At 38.1% G+C, this 19,714-nt stretch overlaps 1 protein-coding gene across 1 annotated transcript in view; it reads left to right on the plus strand.

Annotated features, from left to right (window-relative positions):
* The window catches only part of LOC122802353 (E3 ubiquitin-protein ligase SH3RF3-like), a 2,381,113-nt gene that overhangs the window by 2,148,776 nt on the left and 212,623 nt on the right, over positions 1-19,714 (plus strand). Inside the window, exon 10 of the mRNA XM_044071989.1 lies at positions 17,737-18,080. Coding sequence (XP_043927924.1) covers positions 17,737-18,080 — 344 coding nt within the window. The remainder of the gene's footprint in view (positions 1-17,736; positions 18,081-19,714) is intronic.

Below are 19,714 nucleotides of genomic sequence, written 5' to 3' on the forward strand. Positions count from 1 at the left end.
GGGATGCAACCTGGCAGTACTGTCTCCACAGCCATTGCACTACATGGCCCATCAACATCAGGTGGCATTGTTCCACCTGCTAAAAGAGAGGTACCCTCTAGGAGTATTGATGGAGGCTGTGATCATGTCACCTGCCAGGAGCTGCCAGGGATGGTCCATGATCTAATAGAGACTGGCATTGCTGCCTGGATAAGTTGCCTGGAGATGTTGCTCATTAAAATACAAAAGAGACTCCCATGTCAAGCAATTTCACAGGGAACTGTGGATAGGGACAGTGATGACAGTTCTGAGGGTGAGGGCTAGATTTTCACTGTTCCCATGCTTGATGGTCATGTACCTTCAATGTCCCGTACCTATCCCCAGTCACTGTGTCCCCCATCCATTTGTGTCCATCTCCATCCCCGTGTCTGTCTTGTTTGTTCTGTCTACACCTACTCTACCTACCTGACCCTCATATTCCTGTGTTCTTTCCCAACATTCTTCTCTTTTTGAAATGTCAAAAAAATGGGCACCTGTCCTACAAAAAAGATCTGTGCCATACATAGCTCTCCACTTTGCATATGTGTCTTCTCAAAACACTTGATTTGGTCCAACTGCCTATACAGCATCCTTGCCTTGTTGTTGTTGTTGTTGCCCATCTGTATTGTGGTGAAAGTTCAAATTTTGTCTACACATGCACATTACTGTGTTGAAGAAATGGATATCTATGTTTTTTTTTCCTAATTTCTTACTGGAAATTCCTTTATTGCTTCATATTTGTTCTTCCCTCTGCTTACTCCCCCATTTCATCACTTTCCTATCAACCCCATTTTCACATGTTTAATCTGGTCAAAAAATAGAATCACATATGACATGGCCAAAAATGGCCCATAAAAAAGTCTTCTCTTTCTGCCGTCTACATTTGCACAGAATTTGGCATCACGTACCAGTGCTTAGCAGTGGTGAATAGCTGTGCATGTCCCATGACAAAAACTAGTGAGATTTTGCCTTTGGCCACAGTTCTCCAATTAATCTCATGCAATGGTGCTTAAAGATGCTGCGCTATAGGAATACAAAGTGAAGGCAGAGTACAGGCACAACTTTGAAACAGATACTGCAGCAGTTCTTAGACTGCTGGATGTAACAAAGTGCAACTTCATATGTGGAGTGTTGTGATAAATCACTTGAGTAAAGAATCTTTTTTGCCCATATCATCAAGGGTTCAATTCTAGATGCATTCACATAATTTCTTAGTTTGTTGTTATATGTCTGTGCCACAGTTATGAGCTCTAATAGAAATACATTGGATACTGGCCAAAAAAATATATTTGCATTGACATTCATCCACACAACTGTGATATATTTATCCAATCTTGTTCTGCTTATCATAAACCTGTTGTCCCTCTACAACCCTTTACTCCTACTTCAGTCACTTCTGGTCATGTCAGCTTAATCATGAGAACAGACCAAAAACATGTCCATGAATGCTACATTACACCAAACAATGTTATATGTATGTCCATCTCTCTCCTTGTATGCACCCCTTCACCCCCCCCCCACTTTATGGGTGTGTATCTATTAGGCTGATGGATGTACAGGTCATATCATATTTTCTGCATACTGATATGACTCTGTTGATGGATAATACATATATGTCACCTTGATTCAATAACAGATCAATGCTCCAGAAGTGTGCAAGGTTTCAAAATCTGCTGTAGGATTCCCTTTATCTTATGTTCATGTGACAATGCATGAAATGTTCATCTAATATGATATGGAAACTGTCCTTAATATGATGAAGAATGCAGCACACACTTTTCAGGATACCCGTCCCTACACAAACAGTTAGCATATCTGCTGAGTTATACTAATCATTTCAAAAGATGTACACACCTTGTCATTTGTAGCAAGCTGTACGCACAATTAACATGTGAGTTGCAGTGAGGCCTGCATAACAGCTACTAGTTGTAGAAGTATATTGAGGTAGGCATTACTGATACATTTTTGGGAAGACACATACTCTAGTGTACTCAGTGATAGTCACATTTACAGTCCTGATGATAATCACTTGATTTATCCTTACACAATTTGTAAAAAAAAAAAAAATATCTGCAGAACACTGAATGTGTGACAGCTGATTTTGTCATGGGGTGGTACACATGTCATATATGGACGGAGGCAGTCTGTAATAAAATCAAATACATATGCACATACCCCTACTGTCTTCCATCACATAGATATAGCATTTTGGGTTTTAATGGTATAATAGTGGCTAGGATTTTATGTACTGTTTGCCATTGGCCTAGTAATGTTCTATGAACTTCTGAACATTGAACAAGTCAATGTTGCTGTCATCCGTGTGTCCTATATTGGAGTGTGGATGTATTGTAGCCCTACAACAGTGTATTCCAATCTGTGATTTCAGCTGCTTTATTGATGGCCGCTACTGCCATTTGGTTACATGTTTCTTCCGTAACAGCTATAGTAATATGCCTCCTAAGGACTACTGACATGGGATGATGCTGTGTATATTGTTGCTTTACTAAAGCATGTGTTTTGTAGTGGGGTGTATCAACATCCTACATAGTTTTCATTCAACCATCACAGTGACAGCTGCAGTATGACAAAGGTGTGCACGTGTATACCTAGCATTTGGAAATGTTATCTGACATCAGCATTATTACATCATACTGATTACATTGGCACATACACCCTGGTCCATATACATGTTGTGATGCTGTTATATACGCAAACATATGACATATTGAGATTCACTTGCAACCTTGGTGAATTCGTTGTATGCACTATTGTGTTGCTGTTCACAAGAATTATACAGGTGTTCCCCAGCAGCACTGTGTGACTGTCAGCATTTGTGTCATTAACTGTTCTGCAGGAGCTGTATCCACCTCAGTTGTAATGTGTCCATATATGGTGTCAGGGCCCTCACTCACACATTTCCACAGATAAACATATAGGCATATGATGTACAACTGATGTAATGATGAGAAATAAGTAGAGGTGCACGACCATGTTAACAGTTCCACTCAGTGTTGTATGTGATTCATACATACCCAAGGTTCTATTTGAAAGTATGGATAGCCTGAAGTCCAGTTGTACCACAGATGCAGCTACAGTGTAACTGTACTGCATCACTGATGTACCACGACATCATGTCAGTATTTCCACTTGATACTTGCATGAATACATATGGATGGATGTCAGGATTTCATGGCAGTATTAACATTTTCACTGGCAATGTCAGGGGCACAGTGATCATGTGGTACATCTCTTGAGGTCTGACATGTGCTTACAGAGTGTGCTCCATGTATTGTTTGGTATGTGTATAATATCAGTGTGACAGCTTCCTTGATCACTGACACTTGGCTTTGTACTGGTGTATTGTGTGTACATGGGCATACTGATGCACTGCCATCAGTCTCACATACTCCTGTAGCACTCATTATAATATATCACTTCTTAATTCACACATCAATTGCAGATACTTCAGACAATATCCATTGCTATGATGTGGCAGATGCATGCAATATCCAGCTGTGTGTGTGTGTGTGTGTGTGTGTGTGTGTGTGTGTGTGTGTGTGTGTGTGTGTGTGTGTGTGTGTGTGTGTGTGTGTGTGTGTGTGTGTGTGTGTGTGTGTGTGTGTGTGTGTGTGTGTGTGTGTGTATGTGTGTGTGTGTGTGTAGGGAAGTTACTCATAATAGTGTGATGTGTTGATATCAGTATGGTCGATATCTATGTTGGCCAGGGATGCTTTAGTCAAGTGTATCACTTTTGTCACAGTGAGCTCCCACACATCTGGTAGGCAATACAGAACTATTCCCTGGGATGCATCCCCATTAGGATTTCACAGTGCAAACTTTATTTCAAGGTATTCTACTGGATGCTTGGGTGATATATCTGTCTGCGTTTTGCCCAGTAAGTACACAGCTCAGTGACAACACTGATGGCATAGGTTCTTGCAGGTGTGGATTCTGGCTTATGTGTCCTGAAAACGTCACAAATGGTCAGGACTGGCCCTGATTTCAACTACACTTTTAACACCCTCCTTCTTAACCTCTCCAAAAAGTGGTAATTTTTGTGGACAGGGTGGTGAATTCCCTTATAGAATACTGACAATCCTTACAATTGTACTTCTGTTCCTGCAGAACATGTATAATAAGTTATACCCAAATATTCTGTCATTGCCGTAGATTAATGGTTATAATATTTTAAAAGTGTCCATGATTGTGCCTGTTCCTGTCTACATTTGTGCAGGAGTCTGTTGCTATGTGTCCCTGATTGGTTAAAAGCTATAGTGCGTGTCAGTCATTTCAAGGAAGTCAGTATGCCGACCTTCAGAGTATGCACATTCCCCTAATTTATATACCATCCTTAATAAATGTCCTCTCCAGTAAGCACGGCAGCGATGCTCATATCACAACATTCACCTCCATTGACATGTAACCTACATTGAGATATCCCATCTTGAGAAAAATGTCATATTTACCATGCCATCTCCCTCTTCCTCTTTATCCATTCCTGTTATTCATGTCTGTGCATATTTTCATTGGCAAACTTTCCCTGCCCAGTGTACGTTTCCTTGTATGTGCCTTTGCTGTCCCCCCTCCATTATTTCATTCTGCAAATAATTGTAGTATACATTGCACTCAGTGCACTTTTCTATACTGTGTTAACACTGCTGTTATTGCAGTATATTCACCCCTCGTCGTCAATGTGGCACTCTCTCTGAGCAGGTTTGTTCGTAAACAAACTTAAATGCTTCTTGTTTCTGTGCTCATGCTGCTGTATGCAGTTTGCTATCAGCACCACTGTTGCTGACCATGAAACTGTGTTTGTATATATCGAAGGGTGATGAGCAGCATGAATATGCGATTAGTGCTGCTGCTCATCGTGCTAACATGTAAACTCCATATAGGCTTCGCGCAAAGCCTATGTGGAGTTTATTCAATTCCCAGGACAGTCTCCATAATTTCTAAATCTGTGCTACTGTGCACAGGATTGTGTGCACTATGTTGATTTCCTTCAAAAGATAAAGTTGAACTGCGGTTTGCCAGAAGTTGTAGCTACAGTGTTCCATACTACTATATTTTGCACTGCTGTTGTTCTGAACTCTCAGTTTGTATGCATTAAATTCTAGACAAGTATGGACGACACTGTTTGGTTGCTACAGATGAAACACTTGCTTCCAAAAGTGCCTACTTCTACATTTGGGAGCCTCTGTTCTTGCCTCTCTCTGAATACAAGATCCAAAATTGCTGTTTCTCAGTTAGGCCTTTGTAGTAACTGTTTTCATTTTGTTACACACAGACTAAAAAGGACAATGATGATCAGAAGTGCAAATTTATTTATTTTATTTATTTATTCACATTTATTTACTAAGATAAGTCCACTGTGCTGTGATGGGCCCATTTTCAGTGGAGGTCCTGGGAGAAAAGCTCCACAGTCAACAAGTAAATATAACAAGCTTGAGCAATTAAATAAGATTATACACAGTAATAACAATAACAGGCAAGTAATCAGTGTCAGGCAGTTAACACGACAAGGGTAAGTGACTTTGTACAGTTGTTATTAGCTATTAATACATAATGAAGTAGGCAGGAAGGTTTTGACTAAAGTACTAGGGATGATGCAGAAAAAGTATCGGAATATGTTACATACATAAAAAGAGACAGAATATGGAGTGTAAGAAAGAATACTGGAAAGTTATTAGAAGGTGCTATATATAGAACAAGTGACAGACAGAAAGTAAAGTGTAGGAATGAGAGAAGAGCTGTACTGGTGGAGGAGTTCAGAGCTTAGAAGTCGGGGGTAAGGTACAGTTGCATCTCCATATGGTATGTAGGTATTTAAGGAAGTTATAAAAGTTGCAAAGTTTGGGTTGGATCTAAATGATAAGGGAAGGGAATTCCAGTTTTTGGCTACTGAGTAAGAGTATAGAAGGAGGCCTGCAGGTAGGCTGGGTTTGTATACCAGTAGGAGATGATGATGTTCATATTTGAAGGTCATTATGGGTATGTCGTTACTGAACAGTGTGGTGAGGGAAGGACATTCAGAAGGTTTGTATACTAGGTTGTGGGCAGTTGTTAACTGAATGTAAAAAAGACAGTGTGGTGGTTCAAGCCAATTACAAGAGTATAATGTTTTACAGTGCTGGGTTCCCAAGGTACTCCATTTAACTTCTGGGAAATTAATGTGCCCTACCAAGAATGCCTCCATTTTCCTGAGATCCTATAGATATTGTTTTTTATAATTTTATCTGTTTCCTCCAATCACATTCTATTTCCAAGCTACCCATTTAATAAATAAAATAGTGAATAGACTGGCACATAGACAACTATTACATTAAATTTGTCTGACAGCAAAAGATAATTAGCCTATAAAGTCTGCTTTTTAAATGCATTTACTTTTCTAGCTCATCTCAATGTCACACTTTTTCCTGTCCCATCATACCCTCCTGATTTATTTCAGTTCCCTGTGTAGGTGCCAATGTTGGAATGCATTCTGTGTGTTTATAAGCCTCTCTGTGAATAAACACTTTGCAGAATCACAGATCAGTTGATCTCTTCACAGTTGCTTACAGCCTCTCCTCTGATGTATTGTTTTTTCCTTTTTGTGGTGACCTTTTCACAACTCCCTCGCATGCTTTTTTTGTCTCATATTTAATTTTCTTACTGATTTTCTTACAGCCTTAAATATATTGGAAGGATTCATAAAGGTTATCAAAAATGTAGACCACATGTACACTTAGTGTAATCTTTCTGAGTGACTAGAAAGCACAACATATGTGATAGGGATGTTCTTGAATACAGATCATATACACTTAGTGTAGGTGTTAATGAATCTGCCCTATGCATATAAATTGAAAAAAAAAACAGAAACAAGTAAAGAGAATATAGCATTAGAACAACAATCAATTAATTAACCTTCACTGTGAGAACAAGCAAACTAAGCAAAGTCAGTCATACTTGATCCAATTAATAAATTGCTCCATGAACTTTTTACTAAGATTAAATGTTTTTAAGTATTTCAAAACATTTTAAGGAATTATCACCATTTAATATCCAAACTGAAGTCTGTATCATTGCAGTGTAATTCTGCAGAGGAGCACGTTGTTGTAATACAAGCCTCTGTATCATCTTGCATCACCCAGTTTCCCTAAAAGAAACTGGAGCCATTCTAGTGCACGCTGTACAATATATTTATCTTAAGCTTATTTTTAAAATAATTATGTAATGGATTTATAATTTATAGCGTGAAAATGTGAAAATGTATAAAATAGCTACTTCAAGAGATACACGTTTTGAAAAACCCATCTAATTCAGGAAAAGGAGATATAATTTAAACAGTAAAATGTACATTGTGAAAAAAACAAAAAACGAGTTTAAAAGGTTTTGACTTGGGAGGATTTTTGTTTTTTACACAGCCTTCTAGTCCAACTGAATTTAATATCTCAGCATATCTCTGCCGTACAGATAAGGAGAAATATTTTCTTTAGGTGCCCATCTAGAATAAACTCTGTATATGTTGAATTCTGGCTACATATTATTGAAGATACTCAAAACTAAGTCAAAAGCCTCATTCTTACTCATGACAACAGAACTCAGACTTGGTAGGCTTAGACAAAGCTGTGCACAGTATATTAAAAACAACATAACTGGTAGGATATTAAAAACAACATAACTGGTAGGAGATTCTTCTCCGGGCAAAAATAATTACCAAAAAAGTATGGAAGTCTAAATTCAAAATGTTTGCAGAATTTAATATTGAAAAGGTTCCAGTCTAATAATCTGATTATTTAATAACATACAGAATATAAATGATAAGCCCAGATAAAATCACTTTAGCTAGCAGATCTAGAAGACTCTGTCTCTGATCCCGTCCCTGTGGGAGGAATAAAGACACCTCGTTGAAGTCTCCAGTAGTTTATTCAGTTAGGTAGGTAGAAGGATGAATGTTCTTGTTCTAATCCTTTGTACTCTGTTTCTTGTTAGTCCTGTCACCCTCTGGGTCACAGGTGGTGTACCAGACTTCAATCAAGCCCTGTGGATTTCATCTGTTATTTAACAAAATATTAGAATTATGTGCAGTTGTCTGAAATAAAGATGGTATCCAATGCAAAAACTGAAATGAGAGTTTAAATTGATGAAATCAGACGTTTTAACACAAGATACAGATTCAAGTTACTCAATTTATTTTTAGATATAATGTATCAAAAGAATGGGTATAAATATCATGTGACAATGTCAAATACTTAGCTTATAAACATACCTATGAGGTGAACGAATAAGTGTATAGGATGAGACAAAGCAGATAAAGCATATGGAAATGTTATTAACTAGTAAGCGCTTTCGCACCCATTCAAAGGTTCTTCATCAGACCCGCAGATGCTTTGTGAGCAAACATGACTTCTGCAGGCAAGCAATAATACTAGTCTCCTGTAGGTGTCACTAGTGCTGTAGGCCAACCAGCCTATCTCATCTTTTTTGCAGTTCTTCAGGATATGATATTAGTGTATAAAGTTACATCAGGGAGATTTGAGGCATCCATCCTGAGTAGCAAAGACTGTATGGGGAATAAGGGGCACAGGAAGCAGATTGTAAAATTGTAGAGACCAACTACTCCTTGAATTTCCAAATGTTCGTAACAAAGAGAGTTACAAAAAAAAAAAAAAAAAGTAATCTCCGTGGTATCCCCAAAGTCTCAAAACAACCCACTAAACAAGTGTAGTGGGTCCAAAAACAAAACAGTGTAAGAAACTTCTCTGTGTGGAAGATTTTCAACCCATATATTTCTAGTTAATCACTGTATATTATTCAGATCGACAATAGTAGTAGAAGTAGCGAACTTAAACTCATCTTAAATCAAAACAAAACAAAACAAAAAATAATAATAGAAAATATATAATTGTACAGCATTACTAAGTATTTGAAAGTAATCCAAGTAAGGCAGGCAGTCTGTTTCCAGTCGAAAATCCTTTATTAAGTACACAGATTATCCAAGTAAGGCACGCAGTCTGTTTCCAGTCATAAATCCTTGGATTTTCGACTGGAAACAGACTGCCTGCCTTACTTGGATTACTTTGGAATACTTAGTAATGCTGTACAATTATATATTTTCTATTATTTTTTGTTTTGTTTTGTTTTGACTTAAGACGAGTTTAAGTTCACTACTTCTACTACTATTGTCTGATCTGATTAATATACAGTGATTAACTAGAAATATATGGACTGAAAATCTTCCACACAGAGAAGTTTCTTACACTGTTTTGTAGAACAAAGAGAGTTACAGACCCTTGGAATGAACTACCAGAATGGGTGGTGGAAAAAGAATTCATACAGATATTCAAGAGAGCATGAGGCAGGTAGAATATCAGGAAGGAGGAAGGTAGAGAATGTAGGAGGTAAGAAAGGTTAAGTGCTTTTAATGAGCAGACTGGATAAGCTTATCATCTCTTTCTGCTGTAAAACAAATGTAAAGTAATGTAAACTCCCAGTCTGCTTTTGTGAGAATCAGTCTCTGGTGGGGTACAATTCTTCCTCTAGGTACTCCTGCATTCTCGATCCCAATCATTAATTCTCCTACCATGGTGTGTCAAGGGCTTATACACTGTCTTGATCTATCAGGTCTCCCACCTTAATAGTAAGGCCATTTATCTTAGGCTCTTCCCCTCACTAATCCCTCAGCTCCCTTCATGAAGCAGCATTTCTCTTCCCCCCTGATCTTGTATATAATGCATTTCCTTATACAGGTCACTGAATCCCCCTCCTTACCTCTTCCTTCATTGTCATTTTTAACAGGCTTTGTTCCTGCACCTCCATATACTATCCATGATGACAGTAACCTGATTGCTCCTTTTTTCTTTTTGTTCAGATACTGTTATTCATTCTCTTATACTGATTGTTGTACCTTCCAGCATTACAAATATTACTACTGTAACACTATCTTTGCCCCTTTTATAAAAAATGATTTACTTTTTTAGCCTCCTAGTCTTGGGGGTTACCTTTGTGCCATATACATATTAATACTTCTATAGCAAGGCATCAAAGTACACTGGTACTCATTGCTGTATTGTTTTTGTCTTACTCTCTCTTTCTAGATTTTATATATATTTTAATATATATAAATATAATCTACAGGGAAGTAAATTGTGTGGGAAGAAATAGCCAGGGAATTGTTATGACTAGGCTTGTATAGGCCCTAGGGCTGATAGCCTAGTACCAGCCTATGAACCTATATATATGGGTGCAGTCTGAAATATCTAATGCTCATATGAGCTAGCGATTTTTCAGGCTGTAAATAGCAGTGAATGATCATATGCACTAACATTGTTTATATTGCTTCCTGCATTTTGTATGGGATCATGGTCCATGATCTCAAAGTTGCTACATCTAATTAGTAGGGGGGTGTATGGGGGATGCAAGGCTGTTGACCCCTGCAAGAAAAATAGTTCTTCAATTTTTGTTGTTTTCAACCATTTTGATTTGGTGTGTGTGTGTTGGAGTTGCAACATGGCAGTCACTTTACAGCTGTATTTGAATTTGTTAAATGTATGTGTGCTGACTGCCACATAGTCAGAAAATCAGGATATGTGTCAACAAATCTGGACATCATGGTGTCTACCAGGAAATGTTCTGGTTAGTACTTGTGAGGTATCTTGAGCCATTGATGCCATAGTTCTGAATTATACTTCCCAAAATCTTTATTGTTTCACTTGGATTTCCTATTTGCATTTAAAGTATTTTGCCAGAATAGTGTTTTGTTGTTTTTACCTGGCACCCTGGGTGATATGACATCTGACTATTAGCTGGCAATAGACTAATCAATAGAATCCTCATCACGATGCTTTTTAGTAGTACACACAAATGTCTAGGCATACCCGCTTGTAAAAGTGAAGCAATGGACCTGTCCTCCACTTAAACCTTAATTTCTCTCTTCATAGGTTCATAGGTTGATACTAGGCTATCTGCCCTAGGGCATTTATAAGCCTAGCCAGAGTGTGTTTGGCTTTCGCCACCCTTTTAGATTAGTTGACTGCGCCTCTGTATAGTAGGTCACAGAAGGTGGCCCTTTCAAGGTTAGTTTACTGTACCTCTGTCAAGCAGGATATATGCTTGTCTTCAGTAAAGATAATACTGTAGATGTGAACACAACCTGGGATTAGGAACATTGTAATGTAAACATTGCAGAAAATAGTGTAGAAATATTGGGCATTCTTCTTCCTGTCCTCATTTTCACCGTATGATTTTTTAGTTTTAACAAACATATTAATTGCCAAAACCATATTAGAAATATAAATGCAGTTAAAACAAAATATATAAAATGGATGAACTGACACATGGCCAGGGTAAATGTAAAATAAAACGAATAGTTTTATTGTATAAGGAGTATGTAAGAAGATGAAACAGGTGAACCTACCTTCACCTGTCTCACCTCCTTTTACTCCTATCCCTACTTGCTCCTCCTCCAACTCCATCCAACACTGTCTCTGTTAGTAAATAGTGCTACCCAAATATCCTCTCTACCACATTCTCAGCTTCCTCTTCTGCCTCCTTCCTACCAAAAGACCACATCTATACCTCACCACCTGTCACCTACCTCCAAACTCTCTACATATCTCTAAACTCAATCTTTAACCCACTCTTTCCACTCCTACAAATTCTTTCCTATCTCAGTATACCACTCTGTCACTACGCCTCTTTACACTAATATCATAATCCTAGCTATCTTCTTTCATCTCTACCTACTCCTTCACCTTACATCATATCACACAACCCTCATACCTTTCAAACCATTACACTCAACATCCTTGCACACACAGACTCTTCCTAGTTATTCCACAATAAGCTCTACCTTATTTTCTCCAGACATAATTCTACAAGCTAAAGTAAAAATCCTCCATCTACACAAGGACCATTATAATTATCCTAAACTAGACTACCACCATAAAACTAAAAAACAACACCCTATAAATCACACCACCCTTTCTAACTTAATATGTGGAGACATACACCCAAACCCAGGGCCACAGTCCAAAATCCATAACCAACCCAACTCCATAAAATCCTTAAACTTCACTACCATCAACCTCAAAGCATCAGAAATAAAATTCCCCACTTCCATGCATGGTTACACCAAAACAAACCCAATTTCACTGCCATAACCGAGACTTGGCTTAAACCATTCAACGACACAGAATTCCTACTCCCCAACTATACATGCCTCAGGAACAACAGATCACATAGAAAAGGTGGTGCCATCACCTTGATATGCCCAAACATCTACACAACAGTCCCTTTCACTACACCCATTCCACAGTTTTTCTCAGCAGAACTTTTAGTAACCCTCCTAAAACTAAATAACTATAAAACCCTCTGTATCATAGTGTTATACATTCCCCCAGGTGACAACATTCCCATTCTAGAGGATATTCTAGCTTGGTCATACAAATATATTCAAAATGAAACAATCATCCTAGGGGATGTAAACATTGATTGGTTAGATATCACTAACCAAAACCCCCAAACTAGCATCAACCTATTCAACTACACTCAGCTTATCTCTCGATATAACTAGGCCAAATACCAAAATGAACCAAGGCTCGGTCTTAGATTGGATCCTTGTATTTGACACAAATAAGATCTCTACCTTTGGAACATTACCAAACAGCATCAGTGACCACTTACCAGCCTTCGCTATACGTAGAACTTCCACAACTGTTAGTAACCACCAATTAAAACAAACTAGAGACCTATCCCAATTCTCTCTGGAAACCCTAAATGAAATTTTACAGCATACCAACTGGGCACCATTAAAAACTATTCCTCTTGATGATGCAGTTGAATTATTCAATTTAACATTTCTCAAAATCTTAGATAGGGTAGCACCACCACGACTAAAAAGAGTCAAGACTAATCATGCCACTTGGCTCACCAAAGCCACAAAATAAATCATGCCTGCTAGAGAGAAAGCTGGGAAATCATGGCAAAAATATAAAAACCCAGCTGACCCCACACTATACAAATAACTACATAATCAGGCCAAATGGCAGGTAACCAAAACAAAAAGGAATACTTCCATAAACTACAGGACCAGCATAGGCTAAACCCACAAAAAAGTCTGGAGGGCAATAGATTCCCTTATACACCCAGGCTCTAACACCAGTCTTTGCCCATACCCTGATAAAAGCCCTGCTGATATAGTCTCTCTCCTTAACTCTTATTTCATCAACATCATTGCCAAGCTGACCATCACTTTCCCTCCTTCTAAACTGAACTCATCAGACCAACAATCTTCTCATCCTAAACCTCCCTCTCTACCAAATTTTTCTTTCTTTCCCATACTCACATGCACCATAAAAAAACTCCTTCTAAAACTTAAACCTAGCACCTGTGCTCCTGACAACTTACCTGCTGAATTCCTAAAAATATCCACAAGCTCCATCACTTACCCCATTAGTATACTTATCAACAGATCAATCCAAGAATCCCGCATACCTAATATCTGGAAGAAAGCATACATTCTTTCTCTGCACAAAGGTGACAAAAATCCAGACATGTCCAACTTTTGTCCCATCGCTATCCTCTCTCCCTTTTCAAAAATATTAGAAAAATGTGCCCATACCCAACTTCTCAACCATTTAATTAATAACCAACTTCTCACCCCAACCCAACATGGCTTAAGACCAGGCCATAGCACCAACACAGCTCTCATCTCCTTTATGGATACAGTAAATTGAGCATGTTATTCCAATCTGATTGTCTCCACACTATTCCTTGACCTTTCAAAAGCTTTCAATACCATTTCACACTCCCTTTTACTCTCTAAACTCAATAATCTAGGTGTCTCACCCTCAATCCTAAATTAGTTCTCAAACTACCTCTCTGGCAAATATCAATCAATTAAATGGCATGAATCCTGTTCCCCCTTCCTCAGCATCTCAACAGGTGTTCCCCCAAGCCTCCATATTGGGCCCCATTCTATTCAATATATTCATCAATAACTTCCATAACTCCCTTACACATGGCATCGTGATCCAATATGCAGATGATTCAACAATCATCTGCACTGCTAAACCCCCTTCTGAGTTACAACTACTAACCCAAAATGCCTTCACATCCACTGAAAAATGGCTGTCATGCAATCACCTAGCTCTCAACCCAAACAAGACTAAACTGATCCTATTTATGCCCCAAAAAAGCAACCTCTCTAAATAGAACTGAATTCTCTATCCACTCCCAAATAATACCACCATTGAAGTAGTCTCCAGTACTAAACTACTAGGGGCCATTATTGACAAAACCCTAACATTTGATCTCCACATACTCAATAACATCAAAAAAACACATCAGAAACTGGGCACCCTTTATAGACATAGCTATCACCTCAACAACACTGCTAAAAAGACTGTAGCCTCAGAGTTTCTACTTCCATCCCTGCTACATGGTGCCCCCATACTCACACATATCCACTCATCTCTTAAAACAAATCTTGACTCGTGTTACAATAAGGTTGCCAGATTTGCAACCAATGCTAGATCCTCATCACACCACTGTTCCTCGCTGCAACAACTAAACTGGCTAGAGCTACCACTCTATCTCAACTACCTGCGCTGTACTGCACATAGAATGATATATAAACCCACAGCATGTCCCTCTCACTCCTCCTTACTATCATTGTACCAACCAAATAGACCTCTTAGATCAGAACATAAAACACTGCTTAAGGTAGACAAACCCCACCTCCCAGCCGGTGAAATGCTCTATTCCTTCACTGTTTCTAAACTCTGAAATAACCACAATAACCTCCATCACCTACCCTCCACTCTAAAAAATCTGTCAGACAACACCTCTCCTCCTGCTGGTTATGTCCATGCCAAAAATAACCCTCTTACTTTCTTCCCCTACTGTGCACTCCCACTTCACCCCTCCTCTGTCCACTCAACTGGTCAATATGTAGGTATTATACATGTTCTAATATCACAGTTAAATCAATGCACTGTTTACTGCACTGCCTTCTAGCTATCTATGTACTGTAACTATATCATCATCATCATCATCATCATCATCATCATCATCATCCCCTTTTTCCCATTTACATGGGGTTGGGGTATCATATTAACTGTCGCCAACTCTCTCGATTCAGTGCCACTCTCCTGCCTTTTTCAACACTCATGCCTGACTGTCGCAGATCTTCTTTCACACAATCCATCCACCTCTTTGCTGGACACCCTCGCTTCCTCTTACCTTCTTCCTGTCTGTCCCAAATCTCCCTCACCAGATTGTCTTCTGCTTTTCTACACATGTACCCAAACCACTGTAATCTGTTCTCATTGATCTTTTCTGCAATTGGAGCTACTTTGTCTTCTGCTCTTATGTCATCATTTCTTCACCTGTCCCGCAGTGTGCATCCAACTATATGTCTGTATTTATATATATTTGCCTTCTAGCCATCTATGTAACTGTAACTTTATGTCAGTATCTATATGTTGTTGCCTTCTAGCTATCTATGTAACTGTAACTATATGTCTGTATCTATCTATCTATATATATATATATATATATATATATATTCCTTCTAGCTATCTATGTAACTGTAACTATATGTCTGTATGTTTATGTATTTGCCTATATATATATATATATATATATATATATATATATATATATATATATATATATATATATATATATATATATATTCCTTCTAGCTATCTATGTAACTGTAACTATATGTCTGTATTTTCATGTGTTTGTCTTCTAGCTATCTATGTAACTGTAACTATATGTCTGCATTTGTATGTATTTGCCTTCTAGCTATCTAACTGTAACTATACGTCTGTATCTATATGTATTTGCCTTCTAGCTATCTATGTACTGTAACTATATTTCTGTATCTATATGTATTTGCCTTCTAGCTATCTATGTACTGTAACTATATGTCTGTATCTATATGTATTTACCTTCTAGCTATGTACTGTAACTATATGTCTGTATGTATATGTATTTGCTGTCTAGCTATCTATGTAACTGTAACTAGCTTTCTATCTTTTATTGTAATCTTCAATATGTTTAATGTCATGTGGAGCTTTTCTCCCCGTGCCTCCACTGAAAATGGGCTCACCTAAGCACAGTGGACCTTCCCGGTAAACAAATGCAATTAATAAATAAATAAGCACTTTCGCAGGTCAAGTTCAGCCATTTTATATATTTTGTTTTAACTGCGTTGGTGTTCTTATCAGATGGGCTGTTTACCCTAGTTGCTGGTATTAGTTTTTATTCATATTAGAAATATCTTTAATCATAAGCACTTTGTTTACACATTTGCTTATCTGTTGTACTTAACATATTATTCACTGCTTCTTCAAAAGTGTTCCTAGCATGATTATTAACTTTGAAAGAGGAAAATGCACTTTTATTTCTTGAAGTAGGTATGGCAATGTTGGGCTTTTGTTAGGGTATTGCCTCTTCCAAAGGTGGCAAACCTAGTATCTGTGGTGTGTGTGTGTGTGTGTGTGTGTGTGTGTGTGTGTGTGTGTGTGTGTGTGTGTGTGTGTGTGTGCGCGCGCGCACGCATGTCTTCTTACAATCTCTTAGCTGTACTATTTCATGCCTCATTTTCTGTGAAAGAAATTGCTAGTAGCTTTTTTGTGGTGTTGTGCCTAAATGAATAAGAGAGTTACATGTACAGCTATACAATATTATTATAAGATTTGATGCTAACTATTCTTCAAGATATAATATTGGTAGCAGCTATGCTAAGGAGGTAATCCCCAGGTGGCAGAAGGTTATTCCTGCAAAAAGCCTTGGCTGCCCAAACAATAATCACATTAATCAAAATAATTTATGCATCTGATCCACTGGTACCAAACTTAGAACTTCATGTAAGCCTGAGAAGAGTAAGTTAAATCAGAAGTTTGGCATGGCATGCCTGGGCCTTCATTCATTCAGCAAAGACACACACACACACACACACACACACACACACACACACACACACACACACACACACACACACACACACACACACACACACGTGCATTGTTACTGTAAATGCCAGATATTACCCACTGCTCTACACTTCCTGTTCCTACAATTTCAGACACAGCTGTATCCTAAAAATAACATAATTACTGGCTAACATTGTTGGACTGAATCCTGGAAGCTTTGTCTATTGCCAGTAGATTCACACAAGAAAATGTCTAGTCTGTCAGTGTAAAGAAGAGACTTTCTACTGAACTCCATAGCAGAGCAGTGTAACAGGAGTTTTTGTATCCTAGGAACTACATGATATTATTATTCTCTTTATTATTGCAATACAAAAGTGCTGCAGAAGTTAACAGTGAGTGAGTTTTTCTGTCCCATGCCTTTAACCTTTCATGCCATTCACTTTTCTTGAATGTTACTCTGCCCTGAACAGGGCACTCAAGGTTCTCACTGTTTTTTATATAAAAGCAATGGTTTCTTGTTTTCTTACCATGTTACTTTCCATTTTAGAGCATGTTGTTTTGGTTTAGCTCTTCATCATGGGTTTCTGCCATATTTAAATGTATGCATGCACTTACATTTTTGTGCACTGGCATAAGCAAAAAATTATTTTACAAAATAATTTAAATCCAGAGATAAGTGTCCAACAGAGAGAATTCACCCGATGTGATTACAATTTCAAATGTGTCTCTGGTATTGCAAATTAATATGAATATTGTATTTTCTTACATATTGTATGTTCCTGCTCCATTATAGCACAGCCTACTGTCCAGGTGCAGGATCGCCCAACAGCAGCAGTATCTCCTCTAAGGACACAGAGTTCACCATGCCGCAGCCCGTCTCTTGCAATTCGACCTCATTCAGTTGTCTCCCCTCAGCATATTCATCTACCTGCTACCCCAGGGACTGTCTCTACAGCTACCAGTTCCAGACAAGCTCTTCCCCTTACATCAGCAGCTGCAGCTATTACACCTCCAAATGTCAGCGCAGCCAACCTGAATGGGGACTCAGGAAGTGCATCTCCCAGTAGCTCTGTGAACTCCAGTCCAGTTAATACAGCAGCCGCATCCTGCAGGCCAGAAGAAAGGAGAAATGAGAAGGTGAGTTCACGAAGAAAGGGTTTAATCTCTCACTTGTTATGTTACCTAAAAATTCATTAATCTCAATCCAATAAATTGATGTTGGGGGCTTGTTGTTTGGATTATATTAATCAGGCAAGAACAAGTGATACTACAATGTGAAAATATTAGCCTTCCAGCAGCTTTTTTTATTTTTTTAGGTATCACTTGACAAGGGAACTATCATCCGTTTAGGAAATGTGTACATGTTGACAATTTTACTGTGGGCTACATTAAAGACAATGTTTGGAAAGGAGTGATTTTTCTAATACAATATATCATTGCACACATTCTTGGGTAGTCCCTCTACAGAAATTGTTTTTTTAAGAAACTATCACAGCAAATTGTGCTGTAAATATCAATAATGTCTGGGATTCTGAAAGGCTTACCATGAGGTGGAAGCTTTAACAGAGACATTTTCCTCTACACAGTAAGTATTTCTGATATTTAGACCACCCTGCCTCTGAGGTTTACAAATAGTAGCAGCCTCAGTGTGGAGAGGAATCGCAGAGAACAACTAATGCCACTTAGTCAAGTGACCCCCCCCCCCCCCCAAGAAATGCCAGTACATATTCAGCCACATGAAATTTCAGTTTTGGAGGAAAAACAAAGCACCATCAAAATATGCCAGTCAGACATTCACTCCTATGGAAGCAGTCATAGTGTAGATAAGCTTTGAGAAGACATAAGGGTAGGGAGTATGAGTGTATGTATATGTTTGTAGACATATATGTGTGTGTGTGTCTGTCTGCCTCTGTCTGTCTTTCTCATGGGTTATTTATGAAATCGACAATCTGAATGTATGTGTGTGAGAGCACGTGAGTGTACCAGAGCATGCATGAATGGGTGTGTGTTTCCATGATTGTGATCAAAGTTGAGGGGCTTTTTTATTAATGGCTGTTTGTATATGTGTGTGTGTGTGTGTGTGTGTGTGTGTGTGTGTGTGTGTGTGTGTGTGTGTGTGTGTGTGTGTGTGTGTGTGTGCATGCGCAAGCAACATTTTATGAGTCTAATAGTGTAATGTAATACCCTTTATTTTATTTTGTATGTTTATTTTGGCTAGTCTGATTAGCTGTAGTCTGTGTTGTGTGAAACACAAGTTTTTTTTGTCTGTTTGTTTTTTTTTTATTTTTATTATTTATTTCTTAATTCTTCAGTGTGCAGGGTTTTTTATTAGTGTAATTAAATATATATGTAATTTTCTTTTTAGAGCTATTGTAAAAGATTTATAGGAAGGGCCATTGATTCTTTTTGATAACCTTTTTTAAACTTAAATTATTTTTTATAAAAGTTTCATCAAAAGAAACCAGAAAGACACATATTCATCAATAAGTTCACTAAACAAGAACAGAGGCATAGCCCCCTTCGGCATGTATCTAACCACACATATGCAACAGTTGGAATGCCTACAAAGGGTATAACCACATTGTCCTACATGAAGTGCCCTAAAGCCCGATCTGTATACTCTGTCTCCTAAAGCTTATGCAGAAACGATCTATGCCTGGCATGCAATGTATCTTTGCATTCACCTCTAATGGATCTTTTGTATATCCGCAAAATGAGCAGCATCAGAACTACTAAATCCAAGGATTTAAATTTTGTATGTGACATAAATA

The sequence above is a fragment of the Protopterus annectens genome, chromosome 5.part0 (assembly GCF_019279795.1).
Source record: "Protopterus annectens isolate FY-2018-M chromosome 5.part0, PAN1.0, whole genome shotgun sequence".
NCBI lineage: Eukaryota > Metazoa > Chordata > Ceratodontiformes > Protopteridae > Protopterus > Protopterus annectens.